The 16,121-nt window shown below is 41.8% G+C and overlaps 1 protein-coding gene across 9 annotated transcripts in view; it reads right to left on the bottom strand.

The window, feature by feature from the left end:
- DNM3 (dynamin 3) overlaps nt 1-15,866 on the bottom strand; it is a 345,189-nt gene extending 329,323 nt beyond the window's left edge. For 7 of the 9 annotated variants that reach the window (XM_042851247.2, XM_065554695.1, XM_042851256.2 and 4 more), the window contains exon 1: nt 15,660-15,866. In XM_042851247.2, the coding sequence (XP_042707181.2) occupies nt 15,660-15,865 (206 nt within the window). In that variant the 5' untranslated portion in view covers nt 15,866. The remainder of the gene's footprint in view (nt 1-15,659) is intronic. The other 2 variants (XM_065554697.1, XM_065554700.1) reach the window with 2 other exon arrangements.
- Between the last annotated feature and the right edge of the window lie 255 nt (nt 15,867-16,121).

Genomic DNA, 16,121 nt, shown 5'->3' with positions numbered 1-16,121 from the left:
GCATCACCCCTTCCTTTGAAAAAGATGAGCTAGGCTATTTCACAGCACCACCTTCTAGCACCTGGAACCTCTTTGGAGATGCTTTCCTCATGGCACCAAGAGACCAAGGATACAAGTCCTAAGGAGAGTGAAAGAGAGATGTGACAGTGAGCACACTGTGTGCCTGAAGATTACTTTAGGTAGGAGATGTGAGATAAGTCCAAAAACAGCTTGCTAGTGAGCTTAAATGGAGAGAATAAAGAATCCTAATCATCACAATTGGGTGCCTTCCTAATGAACCTATTTAATTCTATGGTCATTGAGGGAGGAGCAAAAGTTAAGGTCCTATACATGCAGGAAGGTGGAGATGCTTTACAGAAGCACGCTTAGAAACCTCTGTGGTCACACTTCCCTCCTGATCTCTGGATGGCAGAGGCTGGCTGAAGTGTCCCCCAGAAACCAAGTATCTTCAGAAAACTCATTCCTGCTCCACAAACTGGCCAGCAATTACTACTTCTCCCCTTAAGGGCTCGTACTAGAGCTGCTGAGAAATTAATGCCAAAAGTTACTCCACTCTCAGTGGTGGAGTTCTCCAACAGTCAAGGACAAGTGGAAAAAACAATTACTCCGGGGCAGGGGGGAGCCCTGAATAGAAACCTGGAAAAAATGAAACACATAGACATCATTGTTGGTACCACCGTGCTAATTCTATATGTTAATTGTGCTGACACTATCTTATCAGTTGCATTTCTACACAAATAAAGAGATCACATTCAAGCATGCACTAAAGCCTGGAAAACCTAAGAAAAAACAACTTTCCAGTATGAAAAAAATCTTATGTTAAAAGCTCACTGACTTTACATAAGTGAAAGCTTTCAAAGAGTCTAGATCAGGGGTCAGCAATCTTTCAGAAGTGGTGTGCTGAGTACTCATTTATTCACTCTAATTTAAGGTTTCGCGTGCCAGTAATACATTTTAACGTTTTTAGAAGGTCTTTCTATAAGTCTATAATATATAACTAAACTATTGTTGTATGTAAAGTAAATAAGGTTTTTAAAATGTTTAAGAAGCTTCATTTAAAATTAAATTAAAATGCAGAGCCCCCCGGACCGGTGGCCAGGACCTGGGCAGTGTGAGTGCCACTGAAAATCAGCTCGCGTGCCGCCTTTGGCACGTGTGCCATAGGTTGCCTACCCCTGGTCTAGATAACATTTAGAGGGCTGCACACTAGCAATCCCATGACAGTGATGACAACATGCCAGCCAAAAGCACAGAGATAAAGAGGTGAGATGAAACACTGCTCTGTTCATGCTGATTCTACTTCAGCTGTGCCTTTATTTGCTGCACTAACCAATCAGGATGCTGCCGGTAGGGCCTAGTAAGCAAACTACTGTATGCACCATAGAGCCCTTCTCTGTGGCAGGCATCCGGAACATTACAGCATCGTATCAACTCTGCAAAACTACTTCTTTTTCTTGTAAGACAAAGTAAAAGTTTCTGTTATCTACTGTCCAGATGGTGTCCTCCACCAATTTCAAGTAGAAAAGAAAAAAGAAAAAACAAAAAACAGGAAGTCTTAAAATGTCTATGTTAAAGAGTAAAATATGTGCCTTCATGCCAATAATGTATTTTGTTCTCCTAACACCAAAATGTTCACTCACATGAGAAGGCTAATTTGCATAGGATGTTAGTGCACAGAAGTACAAAAAATACAAATGCAGTGAGATTTTGCTTCTCAGTACAAGTACAGGAGAGCAAAAATACCTTCGTCACCCAACATCACATCAGTATTCTGTACAGAAGTTGCCATTATCATCCATAGTTACCACACTTTATTTGAATGTTTATTTTAGTAAAGGTCTGAGTTGGAAATTATTTCATTCAAAAGTCAGGTTTATACATAATTTACTGAATTTCCTGTTTGCAATAATTACATGAAAAATAATATGTGCACACAACCTCCCACAGACGTGGTGATGATATCAATTTCATAAGTTGAACCACCACATCATGAATGGCTATCACTCATTTCACCTTTGATCACTTTATATGTACCTTGGCAACAAGCCCACCTCCACCAGGACTAATTCTAACATCTCAAATCTCAGTGCCACTATCAAAACTTCTGACAAAAAATATATCCTTTTGCTCCAAATATGAACCCTCCCAAAAATGTACACTGGTTTGGAGACCCAGATCAGCCAATACAGAATTTTTAATTAGTGATATGGTGGAAGGTCTGATATTTCATTTTCTGTCAGGAGCAGAAATGGGACCTTTGTGTCATTAAAATATCATGAAGGCTTTTGCTTCTGCCTCTGGTAGATCATGAGGTGTCAGACCATATAATTGCCACACTTTTACATGGGAAAGCTATTACAAGTCATTTTGAGAGGTTGGAATATTATTGGTTCTAATTTCTCTTTCCTTCCAAAGCCCATACAGTGGGAATTGCAGTACTAAGGCAGCCTAGCTTTCAGGAGGTTGGATCAATAAAAGCAGGGTGGTTTTAAACCTATAATTTGTTTCTCATACTAGACATTCACATCTCACTTATCCTGCACATTCCAGCAGCTGCAAAGCACACTGGTATACTGCATGCATGAACCTCAGGATATTACTGAGGCTGATGACACACAAGCTGACAACACACAAGACTAGTGCAAGCTCAAGAGATGGGTAACATTCGAATTTTTAAGTTAAATTTCCATCTCCCCGCAACCCTAAAACTGAATTACTACCATGGCATAACATTAATGTAAGGTAGGTCTGGTCAAGCCATACCAATGGTTGCCTACAATGAGAAAACACAGTTACCAGCAAGGGAATTAATTTTTCTCTCTCGTATGTGACATCCATTGCTTTGGCCATAATTGCCAGGACATCACATAGGTCAGAATATGAACAATCAGTAATAACATAAGGAAGAAGTGGAACATTACACCAAAATCCTTGAAAGAAATGTTCTTCATTCTCACTGAAAAATAACCGGACACAGACTGAAGGATTCTATGTCCATATGGCCAAGTGGTCCTTCAGTCTAAAGAAGGCCAGGCACACCAAAAAGGAAAAAAAACATACTCTAGGATTATGCTGAATCCAGTCCCATAAATCCCTCTCCCCAGAGTCAAGGCAAACAAGTCCCAAACTCCCTCACCTCAGGGTTAAGCAAACAAAAGTCCTTTGTTCTCCCCTTTATTCAAGGGGGAAAAAAACCTAATTCCAAATACCCTTTTCTCAGAGTTTATGCACAACCCTCCTCCCACCCCACCTCCCCCCACCCCAAACAATTGTTTTAGAATTATTTCCTCTACAGACCAGCTTCCCTCAGAATGACTCTTAAGTGCCGGGAGTGGCTGGAGAACGTAACTTCCTCTTTCTACTCCTTTTATGTTCTCCAAGCTAGTTTCCAGGAAGACTAATGAGGTTGAGCTGCTGCTGGTCCCAGTCCATTAATCCTTGCCTACCAACACAGAATCCTAATAGCCTAGAATTCTGGGGCTTCATGAACCAAGTCCCACATGCATAGTATAGCCTATTGCTGTCCAAAACCTGTATCTGAGTAGAAAAGGGCACTTCTTTTGTAATAGTTAGTCAAAGAATTAATAGATGACCATGTAGCAACTCTGCAGATGTCATCAGACAAGGATCTCACAGTGCCCCTTATGGAGTGTGTAACAAATTTTCTTTGGTGGATCCAGTTTGGCTGCTTGACAAGTCTGGAATATAGCTCTTTAAACCCTGATACAGACGTTTAAAATGCCTTACAACTTTTCTTGTGTCTACCACAAAGCATTATGCATTTACCACTGTTCAATTCATTAAAAACAGAATTTAATAGCTATTGCACTTTAAAAAATATCCCAAATACTAGAAATTACTGTGTTAAAAATCTGTGCGATAAACAGCAAACAAGTCAAACCTTAAGATAGATACAATTTACATTTAAAAACTTTGTTGATATTCAAAGTGATATTCAGAGTGAAATTCTGGCTGTAGTGAAACAAATAGTAAAACTCCCATTGAAATCAATCAAATTTCTCCCTTAATTTTGTGGAAGAAAATCTATTTACATATTAGGGTGCAGAAATATTAAGCTAAATGTTAAAATTAATACAAAGCAAAGTTTTCTCAGTCAAATTATAGAAGCATGGCATTGATGCTAGAAGTGCTAAGTTTAAGAGTGCTTCAAACTTCCCTCTTATCTACAGCTATGATTCATAGATTCCAAGACCAGAAGGAACAACTGTGATCTAGTGTGTCCTCCTGTATCAATAATACAGGTCATAGAATTTCCCCCAAAAAATTCCTAGAGCAGATCTGTTAGAAAAACATCTAACCTTGATTTCAAAATTGTCACTGATGGAGAATCCACCACGACCCTCAGTAAATTGTTCCAGTGGTTAATTAGCCTCACTGTTAAAGATTCATGACTTATTTCCAGTCTGAATTTGTTTAGCTTCAACTTCCAGCCACTGGATTGTGTTCCACATTTCTCTGCTAGACTGAAGAAATAATTATTAAATATTTGTTCCCCAAGTAGATACTTATAGACTGTAATCAAGTCATCCCTTAATCTCCTTCATTAAGCTAAATGGATTGAGCTCTATGCGGGCTCAAAAAAAAGAACTAGATAAATTCACGGAGGATAGGTCCATCAATGGCTATTAACCAGGGTGGGCAGGGATGGTGTCCCTAGCCTGTTTGCCAGAAGCTGGGAATGGGCGATAGGGAATGGAACACTTGATGATTACCTGTTCTGTTCATTCCCTCTGGGGCACCTGGCATTGGCCACCGTCAGAAGACAGGCTACTGGGCTAGATGGACCTTTTGTCTGACCCAAGATAGCCGTTTTATGTTCTTATGAGTCTATCACTACACGGCATTTTTCTAATCCTTTATCATTCTTGTGGCTCTTCTCGGAACACTCTCCAATTTATCAACATCCTTCTTGAATTGTGGGCACTATTCATACACTATACATTCTTCCAGCAGTGGTCACACCAGTGCCAAATACAAAGGTAAAATAAGCTCTCTACTCCTACTCAAGATTCCCCTGTTTAGGCATCCCAAGATCACATTAGCTCTTTTGCCACATCTATTTAATATGTGCCATGGTAATTTTATACCGTTCTAGTTTTTTTAAATCAAAATATCATGCAGTACCAAGTCAAACACCTTACAGAAGTCTAAGTATACTAAGTCAACACCATTACCTTTATCAACCAACCTTGTAATCTCATCAAAAAAAAGATATCAAATTAATTTGACAGGATCTATTTTCATAGAACATTAGGATTGGAAGAGACCTCAGGCAGTCATCTAGTCCAATCCCCTGCTCAAAGCAGGACCAACACCAACTAAATCATCCCAGCCAGGGCTTTGTCAAGCCAGGCCTTAAAAACCTCTAAGGATGGAGATTCCACCCTTCCCTAGGTAACTCATTCCAGTGCTTCACCACCCTCCTAGCGAAATAGTGTTTCCTAATATCCATAAACCCATACTGATTTGCATTAATTACATTACCCTGCTTTAAATGTTTGTTAATTGAATCCCATATCAGCTGTTCCATTATCTTGCCCAGAATCAATGTCAGGCTGACAGACCTATAATTACCTCGGTCATCCCATTTACCTTTTTAAATATTGGCATAGTATTACCTTTCTTTTCCAGTCTTCTTGAACTTCCGCACTGCTCCAAGACTTATTGAAAATCAACATTAATGATTAAGTGAGCTCCTCAGCCAGCTCTTTTAAAACTCTTGGATGCAAGCTATCTGAGCCTGCTCATTTAAAAATGTCTACCTTCAGTAGCTTCTATTTAACATCTTCTAGAGATAATAATGGAGTGGAAAGAGTGTTATCATCCCCATATGATGAGACTATATCATCAACCTTCTCTCACATCCCCAAGGCCATCACAGACAGAGTCTGGCAGTACATCAAAGCCTGGCACGTAAATAAATGGGATTTTACACATCTATAATCAAATAATGCTGCCTTGTTCATTTCAGTGCAACTCATTAAAAAATATGATACAAAGTCATAGTTAAACTAATAATCTTTTCCCATTGTAAATGTATTTACACTATCTACTGAGATATGCGGCTCCAAAAGATTGCTAGTAATCCTTACTGCACCATCAAAACTAGCCAAAGGGAGTCCATACAATGATATTTATAGTTTATATTGAGGTAGCATGTAGGAACCCCAGTCATAGACTAGGACCCCACCGTGCTGTACCAAACACAGAACAAAGAGACTTGTCCCTGACCCAAAGAATTTACAATATAGTTGAATATTCTTTGATTACACCAGTGAACACTAAAAATTTAACCAGTTGGATAAATTATTGTTTATTACAGTGGTCACCAAACTTTTCACCTTATATTCCCCTTTATCCTGTCCACACACTCCTGCCCCCAGATCCAGAGCCGGGAGCAAGGACGCGGCTCCAGGAGGGAAGGACACGGACACGGGTAAGGGGCCTGAGGCTGTGGCCACAGCTGGGGATGGGGTGGGGCTGGCAGCCAGGGGCGCAGCCAGGAGTGGAGCTGGATGGCACTCCCTCCCTGCCTCTGTGGGGGTTGGCCTGGGCCCCAGCCATGCCCCCTGAATGTTCCTCCGTGCCCCCAACAGGGTGCACCCAACAGTTTGGGGACCTCTTGTTTATTGGTCAAGGTGTCTTAATACAAATATGATGAACCACGACTAGGAGTTAACCAAAGACACCTGCAAAGACCTGTATTAGTACAGAGAAACAACATGGAGAAACACACTCTAAAATGTATTAATGCGGTAGTGATGCAACATGACTCATACATAATGTCATTACCAAAACATGCTTTGGGTTATATTTGTAGCTAATATACTCTGATCTTACGACCATGCACTCATGCTTCTCTGTGTCAAAATTAGAAAGGAAAAGGAAGCTATTGCTTTATGCCTTTAGCTACTGTCTTTTATGTTTACATTCCTTGGTCCTGCAAGTAACACGGATTGTTGTATTAAACATCTTGTTCACTGTTTATTTGTTTTTGTATTTTGAAAAAGAAGAGAAATGTAAAAGATCAAAGACTGTATAACTAAACAATCAGAATCATGTGGTTGTATCGCTATGCTATTTGTCTACCTTATACTATTACTCAGATATAATACAACCAAGCTTTCCACCCTGCTGAAGCAGTGTGAATCGAATGCAGAGGTATCAAGGGCCAGATTAGTGGTGAGAGCGGCAGAGGGAATAGACTGGAACAAAGAGCATGGGGGGGAGAGGGTAGAAAAAAGCAGTAATGGTCGTGTGCATGATCATATGTAGTGTGTTCTAGAGCACTGAATCTGCAGGACATGTGCATGCAGCCTAATGGCTAACTGCTTTGAAATTAGTTCTATGGCAAAGCACATGACTTCTACTGTGAGGATTTGCAGAGGCAATGTTATGAAAGGACAAGCATGACACTGCAGGAAGATAATCCAGTATATGGTAAAAACCCAAGGAAGGGTTTGGATTCTGACATTCTTTAAGGATACCAAAAGCTAGGTGCTTGTGTCAAAACACCTCGTTCATCAAGTAATAGTGGCTTTTAGATCTGCATAACGTACTGAGTTATTTGTCTTATACAGCTTATTCATCACAATTTGTATCATTTAAGGAGAGAGAATCCACCAGTCTAGATAACACCTTATTCAAGTGTATTTTTAGACTTGCTCACCAATGGGTCCTTTTACCAGTGCTCATGTGGCAGCTGTAAATACTAATGTAAATGAAAGACAACATTCCTGCATATGAACTGTTAAATTCTTATACCCCACCTTCCATCTCAGCATCTCAGGACTTCGCACAGGTGCTGTCAAGGTTAACGTTTGAAGCAAGCACCCTCGTATACATTTTACAGACATGGAAACAGAAGCAGAGTGGTTAAGTGACTTGTTCAAGGCCACAAATGAGTCAGTGGCAGAGATGGGAATAGAGTCCCTGAGTCCTGGCTACCTCTATCCTGTTGTAACCATTACACACTTCCTCTCTGTATTTACAGTAGAAGTAGAAACATTACAAATATCTTTCCTTTAAAAGCTCTTCTAGGATTTCCCCTCTGTTTAGCCTATGAATAGGGCTGTCACATGTTTCAGAAGTTAATGGGAGTGAAATCCTACAGAGCACGCCTATTAGAGAGAACAAAAGAAAAGGACACTGGTAACCTGTTTATTCCCTCTGACCCAAGCCTCACGTTTAGGACTCAATCCTGAGAGGCAGCGAGAACTACATTTTTAAAGGTATTTAGGTGCCTCAATATGCAGATAGCGCTTTCAAACAACCTCATTAGGCCCCTCCCTCTGACTGGATTTCAAATGGCACATTGAAATCAATAAGCTGTAGGCACTTATGTGCTTTCGAGAATCCCACTAGGCACTTATATACACCTTTAAAAATCTGGCCACAGGTTCCTCCTATGAAATGATAAGTGCCCTCGATTCGAGAGATCTCAGCATTGTGCAGGATTGGACTGCTAACAGATACCTCTTACATGTTTTAAAGATTATTTCGGTCCTGAACAGACCTAAAATATTAAGTTCATAGTTACTATAAAGTCATCAATATATCCTAGTCCTATACAGGATAGGAAAATTACATGAAGAGATTCCTCTATAATAACCATTAAATAGAAGTGTTTTTTGGTTATTCTGAACTGTTCACAATCCAACTGAGCAAGGATCAAACTCTCATGATTCACATCTGGGCTCAAGTCAGATAACATGACACAGTCTGCCTTACAACTGATCATTTGAAAGCTATTTTTTGTAAAGAGAAGGCCTATGAAAGTGTTTACATATCATTATCTGCTAGTACATATTGACTTAACATTCCTACAAACTGCTTAAATACTGGATTAAGAGACCTCCATTACCAGACTACACGTCAGAGAGCTAACTTTACTGTTTGTTGTCAAACACAGATTTCCTTAAAAAAAGATAAACATTCTAATCAGTTAAGAGTATCTGTCAAAAATAAGGAGGAGGTTGCTTAAACTGAAAATTCTAAGGAAAAAACCTTGCCTTCTACATGAAGAGTATCAATCAATTTGATCACTTGTTGTCGAATGTATTACAGTCAAGTACACATTTATTTGTGTTTACACATTGCACCCATCAATAATTCTCTAAGCTTGTATGCATGAATAGCAGTTCAACGTCCACATCTATCAAGTTCATATTTAAGGAAAAAACAAGGTCACATATACACATTTAGAGGTTGTAGAACAGTTATAAATATGATATGTTGGAAGGATATTAAATAGGGAACTAGACAATGGCATATGACCTCTATTCAGTGGAATATATATTTAAATACCCAGAAACAACTCTCTCAGTACTCTGGAATATTTTGATAACTAGATTAATGGAGTAACCACAGCTGTACAATCCTTTAATTAAATTGGCGGAAAGGAGGGAAATGACATGTTTGAAGAAGAGGATTTCCACTTCCATTAGATCCTTAAGATAAAAAAAATAATACAGACCTGTATTTTAGTTTGAATCTACTGTTGTTTTTCTCTGGTCTGAAAAGCTAGAGAAAAAGCTACCAATTTTCTAGGACATTCCTCGCTGATTAATCCTATGACAGTACAATTTATTATTACAGTTAAAATCATTGTAGCCATTGTACTCTATGCCTCCCCAGAATGCACAAGCTCCACTAAACAGGTGTCTTTGCTCTGCAAATATCAAATGCTTAGCTTCGACAGTCAGCTGAACTCTCTTCTTTCCCCCCCTCACAATTTGATATAGACTTTTAGCATTAGCAATTACCACTGCAAGGTAAAAGAATTACATATGCACACGAGGAAATGCTGTAATTTGGAAAACATGCACTGGTACAATGTTTTATAAGAGGGACCAAAAACTAGAATAAAAACAACACATACTGCTCCTAAAGAATAAGTAATAGTGAGGAAATGGTCAAGAAATGGCAGATTCTGAAAAGGCAGCAAAATCATATTACAGAACAGAACCTCAGGCTTTGAAAATTAAAGTGCACAGTCTGCTGTGTATGTTTGACTGTGAATGACGTATTATAATCAAAAGTTCACATCCCTTATAAAGCAATTACTCTGCCATATGCCAATTACATTAAGCGAAGTAGGAAATAGAGAGCTTTCATTTTTGAAATCTAATTATTAATACTGAAATATTCATAAAAGTCAGAAAATAAGGTTATTCCACTTAGGACTGAATAAAGAGCCTCTGAGAAGAGCACAATAAGCATAGTAGGGCTGCCATCTTAAAACATTCACTCTGCTGAATGGACTCTCCTCTGGACAAGTCTCTGCTGTGCTTTTCCAACGTCTGAAAACTATTCACGCTAGGTACAATTTACCAGTTTGCTTCCTGCCCTCTTGCCATTATTTTTCTTTTATATATTACTCATTAGCTTCCAGGGAATATTTTCAAAAAGCACAAATGGGGTACAGGCCTTGATCAGGCACCCACTAAAGTCAATGGTGCAGAACCAGGCACCAGGGCCAGATCCCCAAAGGTACTTGGGCCCCTAACTACCATGGATTTAAACAGGAGTTAGGTCCCTAATGCTTTTGAGGATCTGAGCCTAGGGTGCCCAATTCTCATTGACTTGCAATGGCAATCAGGTACCTAACTTCTCTTTATGCCTTTGATTATCTCTCCTGCTGGTTCCCACACTGCTAGACTCCTTGGTTATCAGTTTGTGCACGTTTACTTTTACTACAATTATCCACCGGGGTTCGGGGGGGGTGCAGAATGGAAGAATGTGTGTTGTTCTTACAGTCTTCGTTCCTCAGACAATGGTAGACAATACGGTTTCCTCCAACTGTGTAGCGCAAATGCTCTCCCCAGGGGAAGGACTCGCCAGAGGGGCGCAGACAACCTCTCCTTTGTTCTCCAGAGTCTTAAGAGAGTTTCTAGATGTTACATTGACAAATAAAACCTTCAAAACATGCCCCAAGTATAACCAAATCAGAAATAAGAACAGGAGTACTTGTGGCACCTTAGAGATTAACAAATTTATTAGAGCATAAGCTTTCGTGGACTACAGCCCACTTCTTACAGACTAACACGGCTGCTACTCTGAAACAAATCAGAAATGTCTGCCTAAGTTTGCACTGACTCCAAAATACCGACTCTGAAGTGTAAACATTATGCATTTTAATGGGTACTAACTTAGCTATCAGTGATGATACTTTAAATGCTCTATTGCCAATTCATGCAATTTCAACAGCAAGTAACACAAATTTAGCCCTGCTAAAGAATTTGTGGCCATTGCTCAGTTTTGGGAAAGCAGAATAATAATAATAGTAATAATAATAATACCTATCTCAGCACTTTTCATCTGTACATCTCAAAGTGCTTTGCAAAGGAAGCAAGTATTATTACTCTCATTTTACTGATGGGGAAACTGAGGCACGGCACAGTGACATTACCCAGCTGGATGTGGCAGAGCAGGGAATAGAACCCCAGGTTATCTTAGTCTAGTGCTCTATCCACTAGGCCACACTGCCTCCTTCACATAATTCCAAAGCTTGTAGTTTGTAACTGCAAGTTCAGAGACCAGACTTCCACTGACTGCCATTAGTATTTCTGTGCCCTCCACAATCTCCATTATTAAACTTCATCCTGCTACTTTAGAGGATAAAACCAATGTGCATCATTCACCCATTTCACAGACAAGATAACAGAACTTGTACAAAATTACTTCACACAGAGCTGGAAACAGAACCCAGAGAGCCAAGCCTCAGACATTCTCACACACTGCCTTTCACACGGGCTACTGCAAACTAGATTCTGCTGTACTCCACATTAACATAGTGTACCTAGAAGTCAGGCCACAGAGATTCACAACTCATAGTGCTTACACACTAGAAAATCTGATTGCTCAAGTGGTAGAGAGGCGCATTTACATCCAGAGGTCCCACATCCAGCCTCCACAGACAACCCCAACAGGGACGTTGTCACATTTAGTTATGCTATCTGTAACCACTAGTCCCCAATCTACTCTCAGTGCTAAGATGAGAAACCAAGAATCCTGATGCCCAGCATTCCACTACTGCCTCACAAACACTTGTGAAATCCACTGGCAACGTATGTGTCACATCTCCAGGCATGGTCTGGTCCACACACAGGATAACAACATGCTTTCCCACCATGGGCTACTAATATAGCTGAAGTGGAATAGTCTGTACTGTGGTTATGAAGGCTGCGGGTTCAAAAACTACTGATGTAAAAAGAATACATGTGTGTGTGAGGGAGTGTAAGGACCATGGACTGATTTTATATTGCAAAACATGGTATTTGATGTGGATTTGAATGCTCTGTTAATACCTGTTTTACTGTCACATTTTCACTGTCTGTATTTGGTTTAGTGACAGCTTTCCCATGGACACAAGGTGAAGCACACTCAGCATGTGTGAGACTGACAGCAATGTATGAGAGATTTTGCCTATGTTCGAGTAGGATCCCATGCCTGTGTAAACTCCAAAAAGTAAGAACTTGATTTAATAAGCTTATTGTTTCCAAAAACTTAGCTTCACTCTCATCAGTATTTATGGGGACAGCAATGCCCTGAGGCATCCCAGTGCATAGGTGCTGGAACTAGTGGTGCTAGGGGTGCAGCCTCACTGCCTGGCTTGAAGTGGTTTCCATCATATACAGGGTTTTGGTTCAGTGGCTCTCAGCGCCCCCACTCAGGGCCGCCCAGAGGATTCAGGGGGCCTGGGGCAAAGCAATTTTGGGGGCCCCTTCCATAAAAAAAACGTTGAAATACTATAGAATACTATATTCTCGTGGGGACCTGGGGCAAATTGCCCCACTTGCCCCTCCCCCGGGCAGCCCTGCCCCCACTGTACAAGTTGTTCCAGTACCCCTGTCCCAGGGAGTTATAAAGCCTGTCACTGATAGGTCACCAGTGTAAATCTGGCCCAGCTCAGCAGGGATTAAAAAGTTGTAGCCATCACAAGTCTATGAGACGAGTCTGGCAAGTCCACGTTGCAGCTCCCACATCGTAGACTCACCACTTTACTTTGCACTAGACTAGATGGCAAGCTCTTCAGGGAAGAAACTGTCTCTTACCACAAGTATCAGGGGTAGCCATGTTAGTCTGTATCCACAAAAACAACAAGGAGTCCGGTGCCACCTTAAAGACTAAGGGATTTATTTGGGCATAAGCGTTCATGGGTAAAAAACCCACTTCTTATTTTTTACCCACGAACGCTTATGCCCAAATAAATGTTAGTCTTTAAGGTGCCACGGGACTCCTCGTTGTTTTTGTCTCTTACCGCATAAAGCACCTACCACTATGGGTCCTCAAGATCCTCTCTGCAGGAGCTCTCACTAGAAGATCAAAATGATCTTCTTTACTATAAGTGTGAAAGTGGGTAACACTGCAATTGTCACAAACACTGCAGGTGGGTAGGGGGAGTGCAAAAATGATAAGAGTTTAAAGCATGTTTTTGGACTGATTTGTTTTGTTTGTTTGTTTCTTTGTTTTTTTAAAAACCTCATGTTCTGGGAACCAATCCCAGGATTTTTGAACTTTTGGGACTGGCAGTTCAGTCAATACCAACACTGCTGGCTATTTCATTGCTTATCAAAGCATGTGAGAAAGGAGACGAAGTATTATACTATAAAGATCTACACACCAACAATTTCCAAAAGAGGAAGGAGTGCGTGGAAGACATACCATACATTAAGATGTGCAAGCTCTTCAACACATGGTGAGGTTATAGTGGGCAGCACATTGGCTTTTTTTCCCCTGCTTAAGTGGATCTCTGCTTTCAAAAGTTTGGAAAACACTGGTATGTTGCACCACTATTTAACACCACATTTGGCTCTGTACATGCACTTATGAATTGTACAAACATTTATATACATACCAGTACAACATCTTTGCCAAAGATTTTAAGAAGAAAAAAAGTGAAAAAAAATCTTAAAGACTGAATTTTGAATACTGTAGCATAAAGTTCCTACTATATGTCCTGCCAAGTAATGCTTACTACAATGGCAATGAGTGAGACCAAAACAAAGCCACAACAGCTACAACACTACATACAACAGTAGTTAAGGGTCACTTTTAAGCCAAACCCATTGATCAGCAAAAACTAGAATCCTATGTGGTATTTATAGTTGTTTCTTCAACATTTATATTTTCCCAGAAAGATTATTATTAAGTATCCTAGCATAATAAGATTTTAACTGATGTTATCCAAGTTATACTGATTTTTTTTTCTACATCACAGAAACAAGTGGGCTCTTCATAAATATTTTGAGACCAAACAGTGTTCAGTTAAAGGCCAATAAACTTTATGTCCTTTAAAAAAAAATAAAAATTAAAAATTAAATTTAAAAAAAGCCCTATTCCCCTAATCATTTTACATTCCCTTGATTAGTTCTGCAGCACTGGAAGTTGTGAAATATGCTAATGGGGAATAGCTCCTGCATAACATTTGTGCCCAATAGCAACCACATCAGCAACCTTGTCTCTTTCTCAGAGGGAAGTACAGATTGAGCACAACACAACACCGTCCTCTTGGATCTCCAGCACAGATAAACTGCACAAGAAAGGTAAACGACAGCCCATTTCCAGACGTGATCTGTGAAGTCAGTTGTGTGATTTTAATGCTACAGATCTTTGGCCAAATGTTTCTCTTGGCTGAAACATACATACCCCCAAAACACATGCACAACATGGATTTCTCCAATATATACACATCAGTGTTTACAGATACAAAACCTTTGTTTCTGACACCTGTGAGGAAATGCGGGGGTCTCGTTGGATGGGATTCACTACACTACAACATGTTTCTTCTCTTTATTACCCTCCCCCCCCCCCCCCCGGTTTATAAGGGCTGCTTATGAGAGCATTTAACCTGAAATAAATGACATGGATGGGTGCTGTTTTCTGGTGTGACTTAGCATGCCTGGTTGGCTGACAGCATCTTCTGCAGGCTGTGAGCAAACCTTCATTAACTGGAAGATATCAAAATCCCTCAGCCATCCCTCCCTGCACTATTCCCTTTAATTCAACCTTGCAGAATTCTACTAGCAACCCATCTGGGACAAGTCCCCTCTCCCTGGCCCTTCGGTTCTCACAGCAAGGACAGGCAAGTGGATTTTCATGTCCACTTTGCAAAGAGCTATAAATGTTATGGCCTCCGCTGATTTACCTGCCCCCAGAGCTTTTGCTGACTCAAACATTAACTGTAAAGGCCACCCCGGGGGGGGGGGGTATTTCAGGGAGGCAATTCGAGGGGGAGCTGTGGGTTTGGGGGGATGTTAGCCGGGTGAGTGGTTTCAAAGAAGGGATTTGGGGGAGCCCCGGTGATTTGGCGCTGTAGGTCCGAGGGGACGTGAGAGGGGGTAATTCCCAAGAGGTAGTTCAGGGAAGGCTGAGAGCCAGGGGATGTCAGGACGAAGCGATAGGTTTGCGGGGGGCTAGAGAGGCCGGGGGAGGCTGCGGGTTCGGGGGCGCTGGAGGGATTGCTAATAAGGGGATTAGAGCAGCAGCCCGCAGTTCTGGGGGTGCGCGAGGGTGATAAAGGGGGTCGGGGCCGCTAGAGGGGGCCGAGAGACGGGATAAGCGGAGAGGGCGATGGGCTCGGCAGCCGACTCCGCCCGAGCTCGCCCCGGCCCGCCGGGCTCCCCGCCGCCCCTCACCTGGAGACGCAGTTCTCCAGCACCGAGCTCTTGCCGGCGCTCTGCCCGCCCACCACAGCGATCTGCGGCAGCTCCAACAGGCAGCTCTGCCCCAGCGCCGCGAAGGCATCCTGCAGCCGGTTCACCAGCTCGATGAGCCCCTCCATCCCGCCGCCGCCGCCGCCGCCGCCGCTGACAGGTAACGGAGCCGGCTGAACGGCGCGCATGCCCAGTGCCCAGCGCGCCCGAGGGCGGTGCCACCCAGACCGGTCACGCCCACTGCGCCGGCAGGACACGCCCACCGCCTAGCTCCGCTCCCTGGGCGCTGTGGTGGTGGTGGCAGCAGGAGCAGACTGGGTGGGAAGGCAGCACTGAGCCCATTGAGCCACTGATGCTGAGGCTCAGCCTCTGGGGGTCCTAGTGTGACAGTGGCAATAGTGACTGCTGGTGCCAGTGCCCCCTGAGTCTATGTGGAAGCTGCGC

The sequence above is a fragment of the Chrysemys picta genome, chromosome 8 (genome assembly GCF_011386835.1).
Source record: "Chrysemys picta bellii isolate R12L10 chromosome 8, ASM1138683v2, whole genome shotgun sequence".
Taxonomy (NCBI): domain Eukaryota; kingdom Metazoa; phylum Chordata; order Testudines; family Emydidae; genus Chrysemys; species Chrysemys picta.
The sequence above is the reverse complement of the archived record's forward strand: the minus strand, read 5'-3'. Positions and strand labels throughout refer to the sequence as shown.